Source organism: Entelurus aequoreus, linkage group LG02 (genome assembly GCF_033978785.1).
Source record: "Entelurus aequoreus isolate RoL-2023_Sb linkage group LG02, RoL_Eaeq_v1.1, whole genome shotgun sequence".
In the NCBI taxonomy this organism is placed as follows: Eukaryota; Metazoa; Chordata; class Actinopteri; order Syngnathiformes; family Syngnathidae; genus Entelurus; species Entelurus aequoreus.
Genome location: NC_084732.1, coordinates 43891515 through 43910625, shown reverse-complemented (window position 1 = coordinate 43910625; position 19111 = coordinate 43891515). Strand labels below are relative to the sequence as shown.

The 19111-nt window shown below is 40.7% G+C and overlaps 1 protein-coding gene across 1 annotated transcript; it reads right to left on the bottom strand.

The window, feature by feature from the left end:
- Positions 1–1442: 1442 nt before the first annotated feature.
- Positions 1443–18678, bottom strand: LOC133663325 (fibulin-7). Its single transcript, XM_062067718.1, has 8 exons — positions 18458–18678; positions 8654–8813; positions 8390–8560; positions 6771–6896; positions 5392–5562; positions 5165–5302; positions 4844–4979; positions 1443–2067 (listed from the first exon to the last, which is right to left on the bottom strand). The coding sequence occupies exons 1-8, from the start codon at positions 18524–18526 to the stop codon at positions 1704–1706; spliced, it is 1335 nt and encodes a 444-aa protein (XP_061923702.1). The 5' UTR covers positions 18527–18678; the 3' UTR covers positions 1443–1703.
- Between the last annotated feature and the right edge of the window lie 433 nt (positions 18679–19111).

The following is a 19111-nucleotide window of genomic DNA, read 5'->3' as shown; positions in this document are numbered from 1 at the left end:
CCGCTGTATATAATCGGCGGGCCAGCTCTAGTGTTAGTTTGATATCGCCTCAAGGGCCAAATTAAATTACACGGCGGGCCAAATTTGGCACGCGGGCCAGAGTTTGACACCCATGTGTTAAATCCTTGGGGCTTGTGGAGATGCATGTCATATTGATACATATAGTAGGTGAAAATGGGAGGATCTGTTTGTACAGTAGTACGTTATTATGACAAAAATGGGATTAATAATACAGAAACAACATACCTATGTGCTGTGTAAACTGGTTCAAAGTCGTGTGTATAAAAACATAAATAATAATAATTATAAAATTATAATGGATTAGATTTTATATAGCGCTTTTCTATTATTAGATACTCAAAGCGCTCACAGAGAAGTGAGAACCCATCTTTCATTCACACCTGGTGGTAAGCTATACATTTGTAGCCACAGCTGCCCTGGGGTAAACTGACGGAAGCGAGGCTGCCAGTTTGCGCCTACGGCCCCTCCGACCACCACCTATCATTCATTCATCATTCATTCACCAGTGTGAGCGGCACCGGGGGCAAGGGTGAAGTGTCCTGCCCAAAGACACGACAGCAGTGATTTGGATGTCACGGGGAGTGAACCTGCAACCCTCAGGTTTCTGTCACGGCTCTACCCACTACGCCATGCCGCCCCACCAAAACTCATGTGCTATTACTCAGGAAGTAGAGTTGAAAAGGGAATTCATGAGATTCCTCTTCTAGACACAAGGCCAATTGTCTTTTGAGACAAGCAAGGAGAGTGTTTTTTTTCATCCGGCATGCAATTGCAAGGGAGGAAACATTTAATGGCATTAAGTCTTTTGGCCCCACTGTCCTGTCATTGGTCAGCCTCATCCACAGCAGGGAGTACAATCTGCAACCGAACACATCCAGTTTGGATCCACTCAAATGGCAACATTCCCTCACTATATGCAAGATACACGTTTGTGCCTTGGCAGTCCTTGCTTGGAATATGGCACAGATCCCCCAAATTGTGGAAAAAAATATCAAGTACATCCCCTTATAAATAGATGAGTCACACACGTGCATGTAAAGTACTGTATATTCCTTTGGTTATTTTGAATTTAAGCAGTAAGGGGGTTTATTCATGACCTGTAAGAACATAGTGGCTCTTTGAGCAGCGCGTCTTTGGCACTCTGTCTGCAGAACAGCCCCGCTCTGTGCTGTCGATGCCAAAAGTGTTGCAACAGCTCACAGGCACCTCTCACGTCCCTGGAGGCCCAATTCAGACTGAACCTTTACAACATTTTCTAATTTTCCAGACAAAACAGACGAGAGTTGTGATGGATGTGAAGGACAATTGCTTTCATCAGTTAATTCAATAAATAATAACATCAATGAAATGTTGAAATAATTATTTCTGTTGACATTGGAAGAGGTAGATTCATTTTTCATTTAATTCTCATGGAATACACAATTCATTTGATTAACAGAACCCATTCAAAAGACACATTAAGTCTCCAAAACATACATTTGCATTTCTATAGCTATGCATTCTGTCTTATGCATGCAGCAGTGCAAAAGCAGCTGAATATTGTACTTGAAAGTCAGTATGCTTGTTCACACTTCCTTAAGTAAACATTTAAAAAGGCTGAAAGAGGTTGATCATCAGACAACTTTAAAGGTAGTCAGAGTTGACTCAAAGCTGCCATCTGTTTGACCTTATTCTTTATTGTTTCAGAACTCATACTGTGAAACAAACATGGTGACTTTGGTGATATACCTCCCCAGTTGGACTCGTCTTTCCAGCTCACTCATCTCCACTTCAGCCTCCAGAGTGACAGGGCCCTGCACTGGGCTGCTGAGCATCAGCTGACCTGTCAGACGATCCGAACGTTCGACTGCAAAGTGGCGACGAACTTGCCTTCCACCCAGCAGGGAGAAGCGAAGCGTGTCGCCCATTGGACGCAACGCTGAAACCCGGAACATGACACGGGGAGCTGACAGGTTGGATACGACTGCCAGGTAATGGTAAGAGAAGGAATTTGGAGTCTGAGAGCAAAGCTTGTTGTCCAAGGGACAGGGATTACGTTCACAGCGCCTTGAAAGATAAGATAAGAAGCAGGAGTAAAATTACAAAATGTCTCAAATACAAAATGATGCATATCAAACTAAACAAGAACATAGAAAACATTAGAAGAGCACTGTCAGGAATTCTGCCCTCTTCACAATGGGCAGTAGTAACTGATGTTGCCATCTTATTATTGTGGTTGTAGTTTGCATGGGTGTACAACTGCACTGTATTATACATGTAATGTATAAGATTGAGATCAAGATCTCTTTCACAATGGTGACCTGGCCAGGAGGTCAGCAGTACATGTCATAGAGAAGTTACAGAAAGGTATTAAGTTAAGACATATGTTTTAAGACACATAAAAGGGAACTGCAGCAAAATAAAACAATTTAAAATATTAATATGGTGTTAGTTTTTACTGTTATGCTGATGACACCCAACTTTACATGCACCTAAAGCTGACCAACACGCCAGATTGTAGTCATGTAGAGGTGTGTCCTAATTAAATTAAACAACAACTTTTTGCATCTTATTGCTAAGAAAACAGAAACGTTTATTATCAGTCCTGCTAGACTCAGACACTTGTTTAGGGATACCACATTGAAATTTGATAATAAAACAATTGCACAAAGTGACTCGGTAAAAAAATCTCGATATTATTTTCAAACCAGCGCTCTCGTTTGAATCAGACATTAAGAATGTCAATAAAACAGCCTTCTTTCATCTCTGTAATATTGCTCAAATCTGTCACATTTTGTCCACCAGTGACGCTGAGATCATTATACATGCATTTGTTACGTCTCGTCTTGATTACTTTAGCATATTATTTTCTAAGTCTCCCCATGTCAAGCATTAAAAGGGTACAGAATGTGGCTGCTAGACTTTTGATGAGGACTAGAAAGTTTGATCATACTACGCCTATGTTGGCCCACTTGCACTTGCTCCCGGTACACTTAAGATGTGATTTTAAGGTTTTATTATTTACGTATAGGATACTAAACGGTCTAGCACTGTCTTTTCTTGCTAACTGTATTGAACCCTACGTTCCGTCCAGAAATCTACGTTCCAAGAACACCGGCTTACTAGTGATTCCCAGAGCCCCAAATACATTTGCAGGCCCTATAGCGTTTTCTATTTGGGCTCCAGTACTCTGTAATGCCCTACCGGCAACTGTTAGAGATGCCACCGCAGTAGAAGCATTTAAGTCCCACCTTAAAACTTAACTATATACTCTAGGTTTTAAATAAACTCTGTTATTTTTTGCACCCTTCTCCTGCATGGAGAGGTTACCAGATTGCCACGAATAATCCCTGGAGAGGTTGCAGTCTAGAGGATGCGCTAGCTGTTCTAAGTCATGACACGGGTATATATATACACAGGATGGATAACTCCTCTATGACATAGATGAAGACCTCTTCCGACCCTTTGCCTGCCCCCAATAGACTGGACTCTTACATTATCATGAATAATTCAATAACTGTACCCACTTGGCATCCATTGAAGCCGATAACCCAGGACGTGTGTCCTCATGTCTGCAGTCCCTTCCCAAGGTTTAAGATTTTTCCTAGTTTGGGTTTTGCGTTTTTCTTAATGTGGGTTACAGATCAGGGGATGCCATTGTGGTTTGTGCAGATTGATGGATTGATTAAAATGTACAACTTTTTAAAACACAGGCACAGTACAAACATCTCACGTTTCCTATACCTCAGGATAGAATGGAAGGCCCCAAATGGAAGTAGTTCAGAGTTTCAGTTTCGTCTAATGTATTCCATGCCAGAGGAACAGCATCGCTGAAAGCTCTTTTCCTAAATTTAGTCCGTTCCATCACTTGTTTCTCGGTCTGGGCTCTGACGTAGTTACACATGTATCATTTGCATGAGTAGGTTTAAGGGCGTGTCAAGTCAACCAATGCTGTTTTGTTTTATTATGGAGACAAAAAAGCAAGCCCAAACAAGCAACCACACTTTCAAAAACAAGCCAAAAAACGTTAACCCATGACGATGAACTTTGGAAGCAACTTAAGAAAAAAGTGTTTGTAATACGCAAACTTGGCAACACTGCTGCTGCTTGCGGCTTGGAACTCAGGTAAAAACTCACAGTGAAAGTGGATGGAAATAACTTCTGATGAACTTGTAACCTGTAGAGAGAGTGACCAGCCAGGACATCCAAGCTCAAATTGCCATTTAATATAAAGTACCTATTTGTTTTATTTCTGCTCTCTATTTGTTCCTGTGACTCAACATCAGTTGGCATGCCGCTACAGTATGGACTAAGGGTCACACAGGTCATGTCAACTGCACGATAAAAAAATAGTGTCCCTAAATGAAGACTTTCATTAACTTGTTATTATTGTGTCAACTTTGACAGCCCTGTTATTAATATATTGCTTAAACAGTTATTTCTGGTGTTTTTGGCACAACATCTGCGTCTCCTCCAGCTCACCCTGGGTGTGCTATAAAGTTGGTTTCATTGTTTAGATTGTACTGCAGGAGTGCTTCTAATAGCCCACAAAAGGTGGCACAAGTGATAGTTGTCTGCTGCATGTTCAACAACATTACAAAACACCACAGGTTGGAGCATGACGTGGAGGTAAATGACTGAATCCACGGTGATAACTAAAATCCTTACTTAAATAGGGCAGTTTGCACTACTTATGCACTTGTTGCCAATTGTGCAAGCAGTCTTAGTATATCTCCAGCAGCACGCCACTATAGTATGTGCAGTTCTATAGTTTGCACTTGTTATTTGGGATCATAGTAGCTCAAGCCCTATGTTGTGGATGGTGTGCAGAGGCAATTCTTACATTGGTGATGTTTTGACATAAGATGCATGAGGGATTTTTGGACATTCTACACGAACACACTGGAATCCTCCATATGTGTTGATGCACATCTGGTCCTTATTGCAGTTGTTTTGTCTGATGGCACACTCATCAATGTCTGCAAGGAAGCAAACGCAACATGACAAAAACAATGAATGATATTGTAAATAGTTTAATAAACTGGAAATTAAAAGGACAGTTTGGAGGGACTAAGATCACAATTAGGCCAATGGATTAGAATGGGATGACATTTTACAGTTCTATGACAGAGGATGTCATAAAATGAAAGCATTAGTGATGCACCTTTACAGCTGCGTCCATCACGGGTCACATTGTATCCAGCAGGACAAGAACAGCGGTAACCTCCAGCGGTGTTGACACAAGCGTGTATACAGAGTCTACCAGCCTGCCCATTATGGAACAGCTCACATTCATCTATGTCTGTAAAGCACATTACACTCACTCACAATACATAAGAACCACATTATAGTGCTTTAAGAGTTCGGTTTGAGTTGACTAATTAGTCATACCGGTGCACGTGGTGCTGTCTCTGCTGGATATGGTGTATCCTGGCTCACATGTACAGTAGGTGGTCCCCTGCACTGTGCTGCAGCGTGATGGACGCACAAATGGCCCAGCTGTGTCTGCTGCCAGTGTAACAGCAGCAATGGAGGCGGAGGTGTTTGTAATGGTGGCAAAGACTGAGGAAGGATGTTAGAAAAAGTAGTCGTACATTAAATGGTAGTTGTGTACGGCTTTCATACTGTACATTATCAGGGAGACCTGCACATTCTAATGAGCTGTATCAGTTATTCTGCCTTTACAAATATCATTTTGATTGACACTATTAAGCAGTATTAATTTCAAGTCTCTTTGTATTGTGCAAGTGTACTTGAAGATGAGGCATCTTGAATGATTATGATTAGCAATACCTGGAGCTTTGGTGGGCAGATCGATCTAAGTATTGATATTTTTGATGCCGAGCATATTGGTATTGATTTGATACCAGCGCTACAATATCAATATTTTCAATGTCCTTTGAAGTTTATTTTCATCGATGTGTTGGTAAAATATATGTTAGTCTTTAGTTATATTTTTTACGAATTCAGGTAGTAAGCCAGTGGACACAGTAAGGCTTTGGGGAAAAAAGCACTCATGATTTTAATGAGAGATACACAAATTGTTGCTTTTGTTTGGTTATTTTTGTAATAATATGGTTATAATACTATGCTTTTTTATATTAAAGGCAGCGTTGTGTACCACTAAAATGAGTAATCCCACTTAAGATGAGCTGAAGCCCATGCAGGAAATTCAGTGTCCACTGACTGATTAGACCTCAGAATTAATGGATAGAAATGCATAACAGTCTTCAGACATTCATAAGCTCTCTTTGTATTCTACCACTGTACATCATGGAGCAAGCAGACAGCCACTCACCCAGCAATGTCTTGGACTTCAGGCTGGAATTCAATAAATCCTGCTTTGTGAGTTGTAGCATCGGCTTGTAACGGCAAACCAAACCACCGAGCAGAGTAGTATACTTTAGTAGACCAGGAGGTTGTCTTTAGATTTACTTGCATCTGTTTCACTAGACAATCTTGCACAGTCTAATAAGATCCAATACAATAAATGCCTTAACAAAAACAAAAATGCTCAGTTTTGTCAGAACAGGTAGTGATTCAACTTATAGTTCTATTGTGCATGTGGTTTACAGTGGTGTAGAACGGCACTGCATCACACTGAGAGCTGAAGTTACTGTTTGTGTGAGATATAATAACAAAAAAAGTCCACACCACTCCCCCTCCTTTAGTGGCTGCTAAATGTGCAATGCTTTAAAAATATAAAAGGAACAGTTTATCAATACATTTTTGATAGCTAAATAGTTGACTGTGTAGTGTATTACACATACATGTTGGCACAGGGCTTTGGCAGCTTTCTCCAGCCCAGCCTTTGGGACAGATGCAAGAAAACTGATTGATTTCATCCAGGCATGTTCCTCCATTCAGGCATGGGATGGACGCACACTCGTTGATTTCTAAGTGAAGAAACAAAGACGTTTTGTTGTTACAAAGACGTAATGAAATATTGAACTTGAGCAAAGGGAGTGGTAGAAAATGAAGTTGGACTAGACCACTCATTTACCTTATTGTTAATTATGCTTTTTATTGAAACCTTTTGTGTGTGTCAACTTTGTTGGAATAAGAGGCCGCTTGTTTATACCAGGCTTGTGCAAAATTCAATTAAATAAATTCACAGAATTTGAATTTGAATAGAATAGGCTCAACCCCTGAGGATGTTGAACTGGAATGTGATTTGGAATAACCAATATTTAAATTCATCGCAACACAGATAAATTCCTTACAGCCAAGTAACATGAAACAATCTTAAAGGGGAACTGCACTTTTTGTTATATATTGCCTATCATTCACAATCTCTGTTTAAGACAAGAACACATATGTTTGTACTTTTTGTATGCACTCTAACTCATTAATAAGCGTTAGCAAAATTTGCTAACAATGACAGTCGCTGTATTCCGCCTATAAAGCGCTCCAAAAACATCTAAACACCTCCGTCATTGTTTTATATGGGACAACCTGCATACAGCTCCAAATGATGGGAATGTGAGAAAAGTATGGACCGCTACACTCAACTAAATCGCGCAAAATGAGACGGACCAGGCGAGTATATTTTGCAGCGATCATTTCAATGATTCTGACTTTGAAGTGGAAAGGTTTAGGTCAAAGCTGGGCTGGAAACAATTTTTTAAAGATCCGAAAATCAGGAACACCGTCGGGGGGACAAAGAGTGAGTCAGAAAGAAGAGCAGACCCAGCACTCATAAACAGGAGAAACATGAAGGTAAGCCACTAGTATTCTATTTTGCATCCTCTTCTACTGATGTTTTCCTTAAGATGCTTGAAGAAATGCTGAAAGAGCATGAGGAAACACAGCCTATGGTGTCTATCAAAGAGGAGATGGAAGAACAGGGAAATCTGGACATGTCGATTCTTTTATATTTCTGTTTTGATCATAATGTTAAATATGTCTGTTTTGAAGTAATCTTGGACTAGGGCGACAAAAACATGCAATTAAGTGATCAAAATAATAGTTTTACATGCCTTTATCCACACTGTATATGCGTGGAAATAGGCTCCAGTTCTGTAGATGACATCACTCCAAGGGGGACCGGCATATTGAGTCTGGAAAGGGGGCGTTCCAACTACATTACCTAACTAATTAATATTTTGAGAAATGACTGCTAGATTAATTTTCTGGATAAAACACACTTTAAGAGAACTTTTCAATGAAATGTTGGTCATCTGGGCGCTATGGGAACTTTCATTCAAATTCAACAAACATTCATGGAATTATTTAACACACAGCAAGGTTCATAAAGGCATGCTTTGGTGACTTTGGTGTGGAAGAGCACAAGAGGAGCCCAACATCAACATACTCATTTGGAATGAAAATAAATAAAAGCCCTCTGCCCCACTGGTCTCCTTCATGATAACTTTTTGGTGACTTTCACCTCTGCAGGTTGCTTGCTGGCCAGTCCAGATTAGACTTTCCTGACAGACTCTGCTCTCTGATCCCACCAGTTCATAGCCAGGTTCACACAAAAAATGAACCTCATGGCCCACGGTGTGTGATTTGCCCAGTTTCCTCCCATTGATAGGCACATCAGGCTTTGGGCAGGTACCTGTAATACAATCCATTTCAATCACAAAAAAATACATAATATGTAATGCAAAAAGTATTAATTTAAGACAGTATTTCTTAAGATTATACTTACTGTTGACGGTTTTTGTTGAGTGTTTCCCTGTGCTGTTCTGAAGCTGGTTGATTTTCTTTTTTAGGTTGCGTAGACTTTGCAAGTAAGAGGCTTCATGAGCTGAGAGAAGCTTCTGGATCTGCTTCAGGGATCCTTGCAATTCCAGCCTGCTTGAACAGTCCTAGACTCAATGGAATGGTTGCAGAAAATTGTTACTGACATACTCTTTCACATCCACATTCTGGTGGTCCATTGCTCCATTCATTATTTTAAAATGTACATCCAAATTCAACACTATCTGAAGGTGTTATGTGCCAATTAGCAGATTAAATGGGCAAATAAATATACTCCTATGTATTGGGAAACTTGAGTAATTTATAAGAGAACATTTATAGAACATTGCTTTTTTAACACGTTGATTTAAAGGTGCAGTGTCAATGTTGGGACTGAAAGCGTAAAACCAGCTCTGCTGCAAATGAGTGTGCTGAGCGTTAGTGCAATACAGGCCTGTGCTGTTTGATACTGAAGTAAACATCGCTGGATCACAGTATGTTTGTCCAATCTAACTGTTTGCATGACGGAACCTTCTCTCGTCAAAAGCATGTACTGTAAGTCTCAGACTGAAAGTTCCCAGTTTACCTCTTAGAGGCGATGTGGTCGTGGATGTGGCCAACTTATGTAACCGTGTTATATCAAGGAAAAAGAGTTGACTCAGCAAAACATATCAAATGTTCATTATGGAGTCAGTGATTATCCTTATTATGTGGTAGCCAGTAGGTCACCTTTCCATAGACGGCGATCCGGATCACCCTCAAAATGTAATCACTTGTTTCTTATCCCATTTCTGACATCTCTTTAAAGTTTAATCAAAATCTGCCCATAACCTTTTGATTTTATACTGCTGGCTAACAAACAGACAGCTAAACCCTTATGAGTACAGTAAATAATGGAAAGATACATTATTTGCCATGTCCGTGTGTGTTTGTTTCGTTCGTCTGTCGCTTCCAATCAGGCTGAAAGAGGGTTCACTCTTTGCATCGTTCTCAGAAGCTGGTTGCGTTTGTTCTATAGTTGAAGGAAACAAAGGGAGTGAACCCTTTGTCAGTCAGCCACCCTCTTGTCTCTGTGGGTGGTGATAGATCCGCTAGCATACACAGAGAGAAGTTTAAACTTGTAACGTAATCTAACAAACTAATGTAGAGTCGAACTTTAGATCACTGGCCAACCAAGATTAATTGACACACACAGTGATAAAAAAAAAACCTGTTGTTTCCTGGACTCTGCACTGATTTCAACGATACAGAGAGGTTATGTGCTAATCATCTGTACGTGGCTGATTTTTTTTTCTGTCCTGCACTAAAAATGTGCATTTAATGACAGACTTTTTTTTAAACTCCACTTGTGTCGATGGACTTTTTTTAATGCTGGTGTGGAACAAATATGCATTTTTGAAAATATTTACGTTTGTGTTTGTATATTCTTGCTTAAGAGTTATATTTTTTGACAGTCTTAGAGTCCATAAATACATTGTGACTGGTCATTGAGAAAATAGAAGGGGAGATACTTTGGAAGAGAGCCACTTTGTGTGCACGCTGAGACAACTGTGGGTGTTGTTCTGGCTTGGTTATTTGTTTTGATGAAGTAATTGTTGATCGACCACCTCCTTGTCAATATTTTAACATCAGGGCAAAAGCTACAATATTCTATATACACAAAAAAACAGCACAATCTGCAAGATGTGTAACTTCATTCTGGACGCCACTAGACAAAGGCAAGATCTGTGAGTCTTCCGCAGAATCCATAAATCCGAGCATAAATTTGAGGATGAAGTGTTTCCCAGCATGACTCGTTATTGTTAGTTATCACTTATTTTGACGGTGTTATCATGAATCTTTAATGGATTTAATAGTTAAAAATGAGTTGTTTTTAGTCATGTACAGTTACATTATTGCTACTATTGGTGGTAATCTGACAACCTTAGTAAGAATAGTTAGTGCAATGCATCCTACTATTACCACTGTGGCCGCCTATGTAATCTGTATTACATAAGGGGACTGATTTACCAAATATTTACGTGTATTAAAACATATACAATCTTGACAGCACACACAAAGTTGATCTACTAATTGTGTGCAAAGTGTATTGCGTCTGTAAAATTAGCAAAATAAAGCATGTAATCCATTTAGCGTCCCTGTCTTCATTAAAATGTACAACGTATGCTGATCATCAAAGCCCCCACAATACTTGGAGGAGAAAATACAAATCTGTTTTACAGCACGCATAATGTAATTTATCATCACTCATCTCAGTTTTGGGGGGACTATTTTGCTTTTTATTTAGTACGCTTGAAAAGGACGCATAAATTGACACAATACCACGCGGCTGTGAGAGATGATCACTTGCGCTGCAAAGACACACGAAGGACGGAGAAGTGTGAAGTGAAGTGAATTACATTTATATAGCGCTTTTTCTCAAGTGACTCAAAGCGCTTTACATAGTGAAACCCAATATCTAAGTTACATTCAAACCAGTGTGGGTGGCACTGGGAGCAGGTGGGTAAAGTGTCTTGCCCAAGGACACAACGGCAGTGACTAGGATGGCGGAAGCGGGGATCGAACCTGCAACCCTCAAGTTGCTGGCACGGCCGCTCTACCAACCGAGCTATACCGCCCCGACAGAGAATCCACTGTCCTACATGTACATTTTAACATGTTTGGATGGTTAGAAATAAAAACATATTAGACTCATTGTCTATTCAGCAACATCCTTTTATAATTTCATAGCTGCTACATGACTAGCATTGACCTAGAGCAGGTGTTCTTAACCTTTTTCACCTTGGAGCCCACAGAGGGGCCTGGGACCCACTCAAATATTAACACTGAATTAGTAATCTTACCTTTAATTTGAATTATATTCAATAATTATATCCAACCTACTTACAGTTTAACAGGATAAACATTGCTAAACATATAAAAGTATGTGTTAATCACAAAGATTATTATCAAGGACTTCCGGTTCCGGTTCACCGTGCGTGACTGCTCGCCGTCTGTTCGCTGTTGCGAAAAAGGCTAAGTATCGCTCTATCTGTGTGCTTTTAATTGTTCTACAGCTTTCTTTATCACTTCTCAAACATATTTAGTGGTACTATTTAACTTGCAAATCACCCGATCTCTGTCCCACCACCCTTTCCTCAGCTAGCTAGCTGCTAAGCTAGCGCGGAGAAAGGCAGCGCCGGTCAGAAGGTAAGCAGGAAGCTACTCCCGCAGACCGCGACCACTTCCCTGAGGACAGCAGGAACTTCACTCGGTGACAGAAAACACTGTGAGTAATGGCTTCCTGCGCATCTTGCACCATACTCACGGAGAGGTTGGCTCTACTAGAGGGCCGTGTCCGCCAGTTAGAGCAGAGTAATGTCGTAACTTTAGATGTTGCGGACACATCTGCTAGCGTTAGCTGTAGCGACCTAACTAGCCCAGCTTGTAGCAGTCCTAAGCGGCCTACAAGCTACGGTGTACCGGTTGAGACGCATAATAGATTTAGCTCTTTAGCTAGTCCTACACCCCAGTCTACCGGGCACCACACCTTAGTCATAGGGGACTCCATCACCCGAAACATAAAGCTTAGCAAACCAGCCACAGTAAAGTGTATCCCCGGGGCCAGAGCACCTGACATTGAAGCTAATCTTAGGGAGCTAACTCGCAACAGGCCTAGTAAACACGTACGACAGGCTAATCGCACCACTAATTATGCGAATATAGTTGTACACGTTGGCTCCAATGACACTAGAATGAGACAGTCAGAGATTACAAAGAGAAACATAGCCAGGACTTGTGATCTCGCCAGAAAGATGTCCAGGCATCGAGTAATTGTCTCTGGCCCCCTGCCTGCGAGAGGCAATGATGAGAGATATAGCAGATTAGTCTCGCTTAACAAGTGGCTGCCTATCTTCTGTAGGCAACAGGGACTAATGTTTATTGATAACTGGCCCTCTTTCTGGGGCAAACCAGGCTTGCTGATGAGAGACGGCCTTCACCCTAACCAGGAAGGCGCCATCATCCTGTCTAGAAACATAGACTACTATTTAAGTCTCACTTGACTGACTACACTAGAGCAAGCCCGGTCACAGGCAATTACAATGTCTGTTAGTCCGGGTGAGGAGTCAGTTAAGCTAGAACTAGCCAGCGCCAGGCTGGATAATCCATGTACGCATAGCAATTCTCTTAGAATAATACACAATTCACATAATGTTTTTTCTGTTGTGTCTGTGTCAGAGGTGGACATGCATTCTACTGAGGTGGCAAATTATGATATGTCCAATCTATTGCAGCACCAAGCAAACAATCGGAAAATTCCCGTCATATCAATTCCTAGATATGGTCGAAACTATTTAAAGTGCACGCATAATAAACGCAACATTGTTAATATTGCCTCTACGGATAATCTTAACAAAAACTCGTCAAAACAGCCCAATACCTATAATATGGGCTTTTTAAACATAAGATCATTGTCTCCCAAGGCGTTATTAGTTAATGAGGTCATTAGAGACAACAATCTTAACGTCATTGGTCTTAGCGAAACCTGGCTCAAACCAGACAAATTTTTTGCGCTCAATGAGGCATCTCCTCCTAACTATACGAATGCGCATGTTGCCCGTCCTCTTAAAAGGGGAGGGGGTGTCGCACTAATATACAATGAAAATTTCAACCTTACCCCTAACCTAAATAATAAATATAAATCGTTTGAGGTGCTTACTATGAGGTCTGTCACACCGCTACCTCTCGACCTGGCTGTTATCTACCGCCCCCCTGGGCCCTATTCGGACTTTATCAGTGAATTCTCAGAGTTTGTTGCTGATCTAGTGACGCACGCCGACAATATAATCATAATGGGGGACTTTAATATCCATATGAATACCCCATCAGACCCTCAGTGCGTGGCGCTCCAAACCATAATTGATAGCTGTGGTCTTACACAAATAATACATGAACCCACGCATCGCAACGGTAATACAATAGATCTAGTGCTTGTCAGGGGTGTCACCACCTCCAAAGTTATGATACTTCCATATACTAAAGTAATGTCCGATCATTACCTTATAAAATTTGAAGTTTTGACTCATTGTCAACAAGCTAATAATAATAATAACTGCTATAGCGGCCGCAACATTAATGCTGCCACAACGATGACTCTTGCTGACCTACTGCCTTCGGTAATGGCACCATTCCCAAATTATGTCGGCTCTATTGATAACCTCACTAACAACTTTGACGATGCCTTGCGCGAAATTATTGATAGTATAGCACCGCTAAAGCAAAAAAGGGCCCCTAAAAGGCGCACCCCATAGTTTACAGAAGAAATTAGAGCTCATAAATTATCATGTAGAAAACTGGAACGCAAATGGCGCGCGACTAAACTTGAGGTTTTCCATCAAGCATGGAGTGATAGTTTAATAACTTATAAACGCATGCTTACCTTAGCTAAAGCTAAATACTACTCAAATCTCATCCGCCTCAACAAAAACGATCCTAAATTTCTGTTTAGTACAGTAGCATCGCTAACCCAACAAGGGACTCCTCCCAGTAGCTCCACCCACTCGGCAGATGATTTTATGAATTTCTTTAATAAGAAAATTGAACTCATTAGAAAGGAGATTAAAGACAACGCATCCCAGCTACAACTGGGTTCTATTAACACAAATACGACTGTATATACGACGGACACTGCCTTCCAAAATAGTCTCTCTATTTTTGATGAAATAACATTAGAGGAATTATTACAGCGTGTAAGTGGGATAAAACAAACAACATGTTTACTTGACCCACTTCCTGGGAAACTTATCAAGGAACTGTTTGTATTATTAGGTCCATCAGTGTTAAATATTATAAACTTATCACTTTCCTCCGGCACTGTTCCCCTAGCATTCAAAAAAGCGGTTATTCATCCTCTGCTCAAAAGACCTAACCTCGATCCTGACCTCATGGTAAACTACCGACCGGTCTCCCACCTTCCGTTTATTTCCAAAATTCTCGAAAAAATTGTTGCACAGCAGCTAAATGAACACTTAGTGACTAACAATCTCTGTGAACCTTTTCAATCCGGTTTCAGGGCAAATCACTCTACGGAGACAGCCCTCGCAAAAATGACTAATGATCTATTGCTAACGATGGATTCGTCATCTATGTTGCAGCTTCTTGATCTTAGCGCTGCTTTCGATACCGTCGATCATGATATTTTTTACAGCGTATTAAAACACGTATTGGTATGTCAGACTTAGCCTTGTCTTGGTTTAACTCTTATCTTACTGACAGGATGCAGTGCGTCTCCCATAACAATGTGACCTCGGACTATGTCAAGGTAACGTGCGGAGTTCCCCAGGGTTCGGTTCTTGGCCCTGCACTCTTTAGTATTTACATGCTGCCGCTGGGTGACATCATACGCAAGTACGGTGTTAGCTTTCACTGTTATGCTGATGACACTCAACTCTACATGCCCCTAAAGCTGACCAACACGCCGGATTGTAGTCAGCTGGAGGCGTGTCTTAATGAAATTAAACAATGGATGTCCGCTAACTTTTTGCAACTCAACGCTAAGAAAACGGAAATGCTGATTATCGGTCCTGCTAGACACCAACATCTATTTAATAATACCACCTTAACATTTGACAACCAAACAATTAAACAAGGCGACTCGGTAAAGAATCTGGGTATTATCTTCGACCCAACTCTCTCGTTTGAGTCACACATTAAGAGTGTTCATCTCCGTAATATCGCTAAAATTCGTTCCATCTTGTCCACTAGCGACGCTGAGATCATTATTCATGCGTTCGTTACGTCTCGTCTCGATTACTGTAACGTTTTATTTTTGGGTCTCCCTATGTCTAGCATTAAAAGATTACAGTTGGTACAAAATGCGGCTGCAAGGCTTTTGACAAAAACAAGAAAGTTTGATCATATTACGCCTATACTGGCTCACTTGCACTGGCTTCCTGTGCACTTAAGATGCGACTTTAAGGTCTTACTACTTACGTATAAAATACTACACGGTTTAGCTCCAGCCTATCTCGCCGATTGTATTGTACCATATATCCCGACAAGAAATCTGCGTTCAAAGAACTCCGGCTTATTAGTGATTCCCAGAGCCAATAAAAAGTCTGCGGGCTATAGAGCGTTTTCTATTCGGGCTCCAGTACTCTGGAATGCCCTCCCGGTAACAGTTAGAGATGCTACCTCAGTAGAAGCATTTAAGTCCCATCTTAAAACTCATTTGTATAATCTAGCCTTTAAATAGACCCCCCTTTTTTAGACCAGTTGATCTGCCGTTTCTTTTCTTCTCTCCTCTTCTCCCCTGTCCCTTGCGAGGGGGAGTTGCATAGGTCCGGTGGCCATGGATGAAGTGCTAGCTGTCCAGAGTCGGGACCCCGGGTGGACCACTAGCCTGTGCATCGGTTGGGGACATCTCTGCGCTGCTGACCCGTCTCTGCTCGGGATGGTTTCCTGTTGGCCCCGCTGTGGACTGGACTCCCGCTGATGTGTTGGATCCACTGTGGACTGGACTTTCACAATGTTATGTCAGACCCACTCGACATCCATTGCTTTCGGTCTCCCCTAGAGGGGGGGGGGGTTACCCACATATGCGGTCCTCTCCAAGGTTTCTCATAGTCATTCACCGACGTCCCACTGGGGTGAGTTTTTCCTTGCCCGTATGTGGGCTCTGTACCGAGGATGTCGTTGTGGCTTGTACAGCCCTTTGAGACACTTGTGATTTAGGGCTATATAAATAAACATTGATTGATTGATTGATTGAAGGTTCAGGTCAGGCTGATTACATATATAAATGCTCATCAATTACACTGTAAAAGAAGGGACTCATAAAAACTGATGAAAAACAAATTTACATACGATTACGCAGTGCTAAAATGATCCAATTTTAACTAAATGAATAATAAATAATAATAATTATATGTATGTTTCCTTAATCAACTGTCATTAAAATTTTAGCTTTGGCCCCAGACTTCTTCTGTTTGTTTGATATTGTCATTTCTGCTAAGTGGTGGAAAAGTGCATTGCAACTTAGTACTGTTGCGGCCCACACGGACCACTGCTGAGAATCGGCGCAACAATAAGCCCCAGCCCTATGGTTAAAAACCACTGGCCGAGGGGGCGGCAACTTTACAATGTATTTTACACAGTATGTCCTGCTCTCTTACAGCTTCTCGTACGTAATAACGTAACTGTGTACGTACGTAACACATGCATGCGCTGTTAGCTAATAATAGCAAACTGGATAGATAGCGATAGCTGTCATTTACTGTATATGTGTTTAGAAACCGGGGGAGTGACCGCAGTAAACACCCATCATTTTGTTCAAGCCTGTAAAAAATTGTATGACATAAACTTTGTAATTGTGAAAAATAAAAACTATTGTCAAACAAATGTGTTTTGTTAAACGACTAATAGTAACATAACCTAGCTGGTGATGTTCTTGTTATTATTTTGCTTTTTTCAATTGATGCGTTTTGGTGTCATTTAAAATGTTTCTAATGACGTTCCTTTTTTCACATAGAAAATATATTACTAACGTATCTCCCATATGATAAAAACTTTTTGAAGTATGCATTGTTTGCGTCTTGAGCACAGTTGTGCAGCCTTCCTACCATGCACTTTCAGCGGCAAAAAAAAATTGGTGGCAATGTAGATGCACTGCATGACTGCTTCTAAAATGCCCATAAAAGTGGTATATGTCTCCTGCTCGTTTGAAAACCTAGCAAAACGCCAAAGGTAGGAGCATTATAAGATGAATGTGCAGTAAATGTGTGTTTCCATGGTGATACCATGTATATTACACGCAAAATCCTCATATAAATAAGGCAGTCTGCACCACTTTTCAATTGCACATGCAGTCTTAGTAGATCACACGCAACACGCCCACTGACTACACGCTGTTTAGCTTGAGGTATTTGGATCTTGATAAATCAGCCCAAGGTGTATATTATGCATGAGAGAAGAAAAAAGGGGGGGTACCTAACGTACCTGACTAACTAACTAATAGACAAGAAGCCGGTGAATACATAACCTCCTGGCAGCGGTAGTAATGGTCAATTCAGCTTGACAGAGTTTTTTAACTACATGTATTATGTAGTATGTGTGGTTGAAGTTTATTATTTTACATTACACTAAAATAGGTTTTTCAGATTACAAATCTGGGATTAAGGACATTCTTCACCACTGTTAAATACACATCTCAGTGTCAACTGAAAGTGGACATTTCTGTTTTGATTGTTTGTTTGTGTATCTGATAAGGGTGTCCGTTGAGTGTCACTTAAAAAGAGGAACATGATTTGCACTCAAAAAATTTAGATATTGCAAACATTTTAAAATACAACCAAAAATTGTTTTGGTCTCCCAACAGTTATGTAAGAAGAGTCAATATGTGTTCGAAACACCTTTCTGATCTGGGCAGCGGTAAGGTTTGGAGAGACTTCAGTCATTAGGTGCTTGGTTGGTGTTTAAAGTGTACCGGTACTTGTCAAAGGCCTCTTTCTACCAACATTTCACATTTATATGGTTGGGGTAGCACAGTGCGTAGAAGGCATGCAGGTATGCAGCGCAAGGTTGCACTACAGGTCTATTCAATCTTCAAAGTTTCCCTTCATTTCTTCTGGGAAACTAATAGAAATAAACTATTCTGCAAATGTCTTTAAAAGATAAAACAAAATAGTATGGCATATTCAAAGTGTATAGCCTATAATTCCCAAGACTCCAATGCAACATGCCTTAAATTCTTAAACACAAAAAATAGCTCAAATTTTGCCAATAGTACACTTACCTGTCCAGAGGTAGGATGCAGTGAACAGAAGCCCAGCAAAGTGATGAGAGTTGTGACTGATACAAACATGATTCTGCTATAATCTCAGTCCAACTTGGAGCCAGTTATCAGATGTATGATGCCTGCGGCAGAGTGAGGTTGGTGTGGGAAGCCCATACAGTGTGCTATGACTTCAGGTGAGTGACAGACCACACTCGGCCAGTGGAAAAGGCTGCGGAATGTTGGCTTTACTCTGAAGGAGCCAATCAGGTGGCGAGACGAAGATATGAAAAGATGTTCCCGTCAACTTAATTTGGTGTGTACTTGTTTATGCACAATTATTTACACTTTGCTTATGAAAATATGTATTCTGCATTTATATGTTGAATAGACAGTGTAGTTATTTAGCTACACTGAATAAAATGCGACTGTTGACCTACAAGCACTTTTAAAAGTGCATACTGTGATGTTTTCAAGGTGATGAAGTCCATTGTTAAGCGTCGCAAGAAGTTACAGTTACTTTCAGGTAACATACGCTTATATTGGAAACTGTATTGGGTAACCCTGTTCAATCTAATGAGATCCAACAGAAAAGCTATACTAAACATTATGGGCCTGATCTACTAAGACTCTCCAACTACCATCCGGATGTAAGAAAACTTATGTATGTCTGCT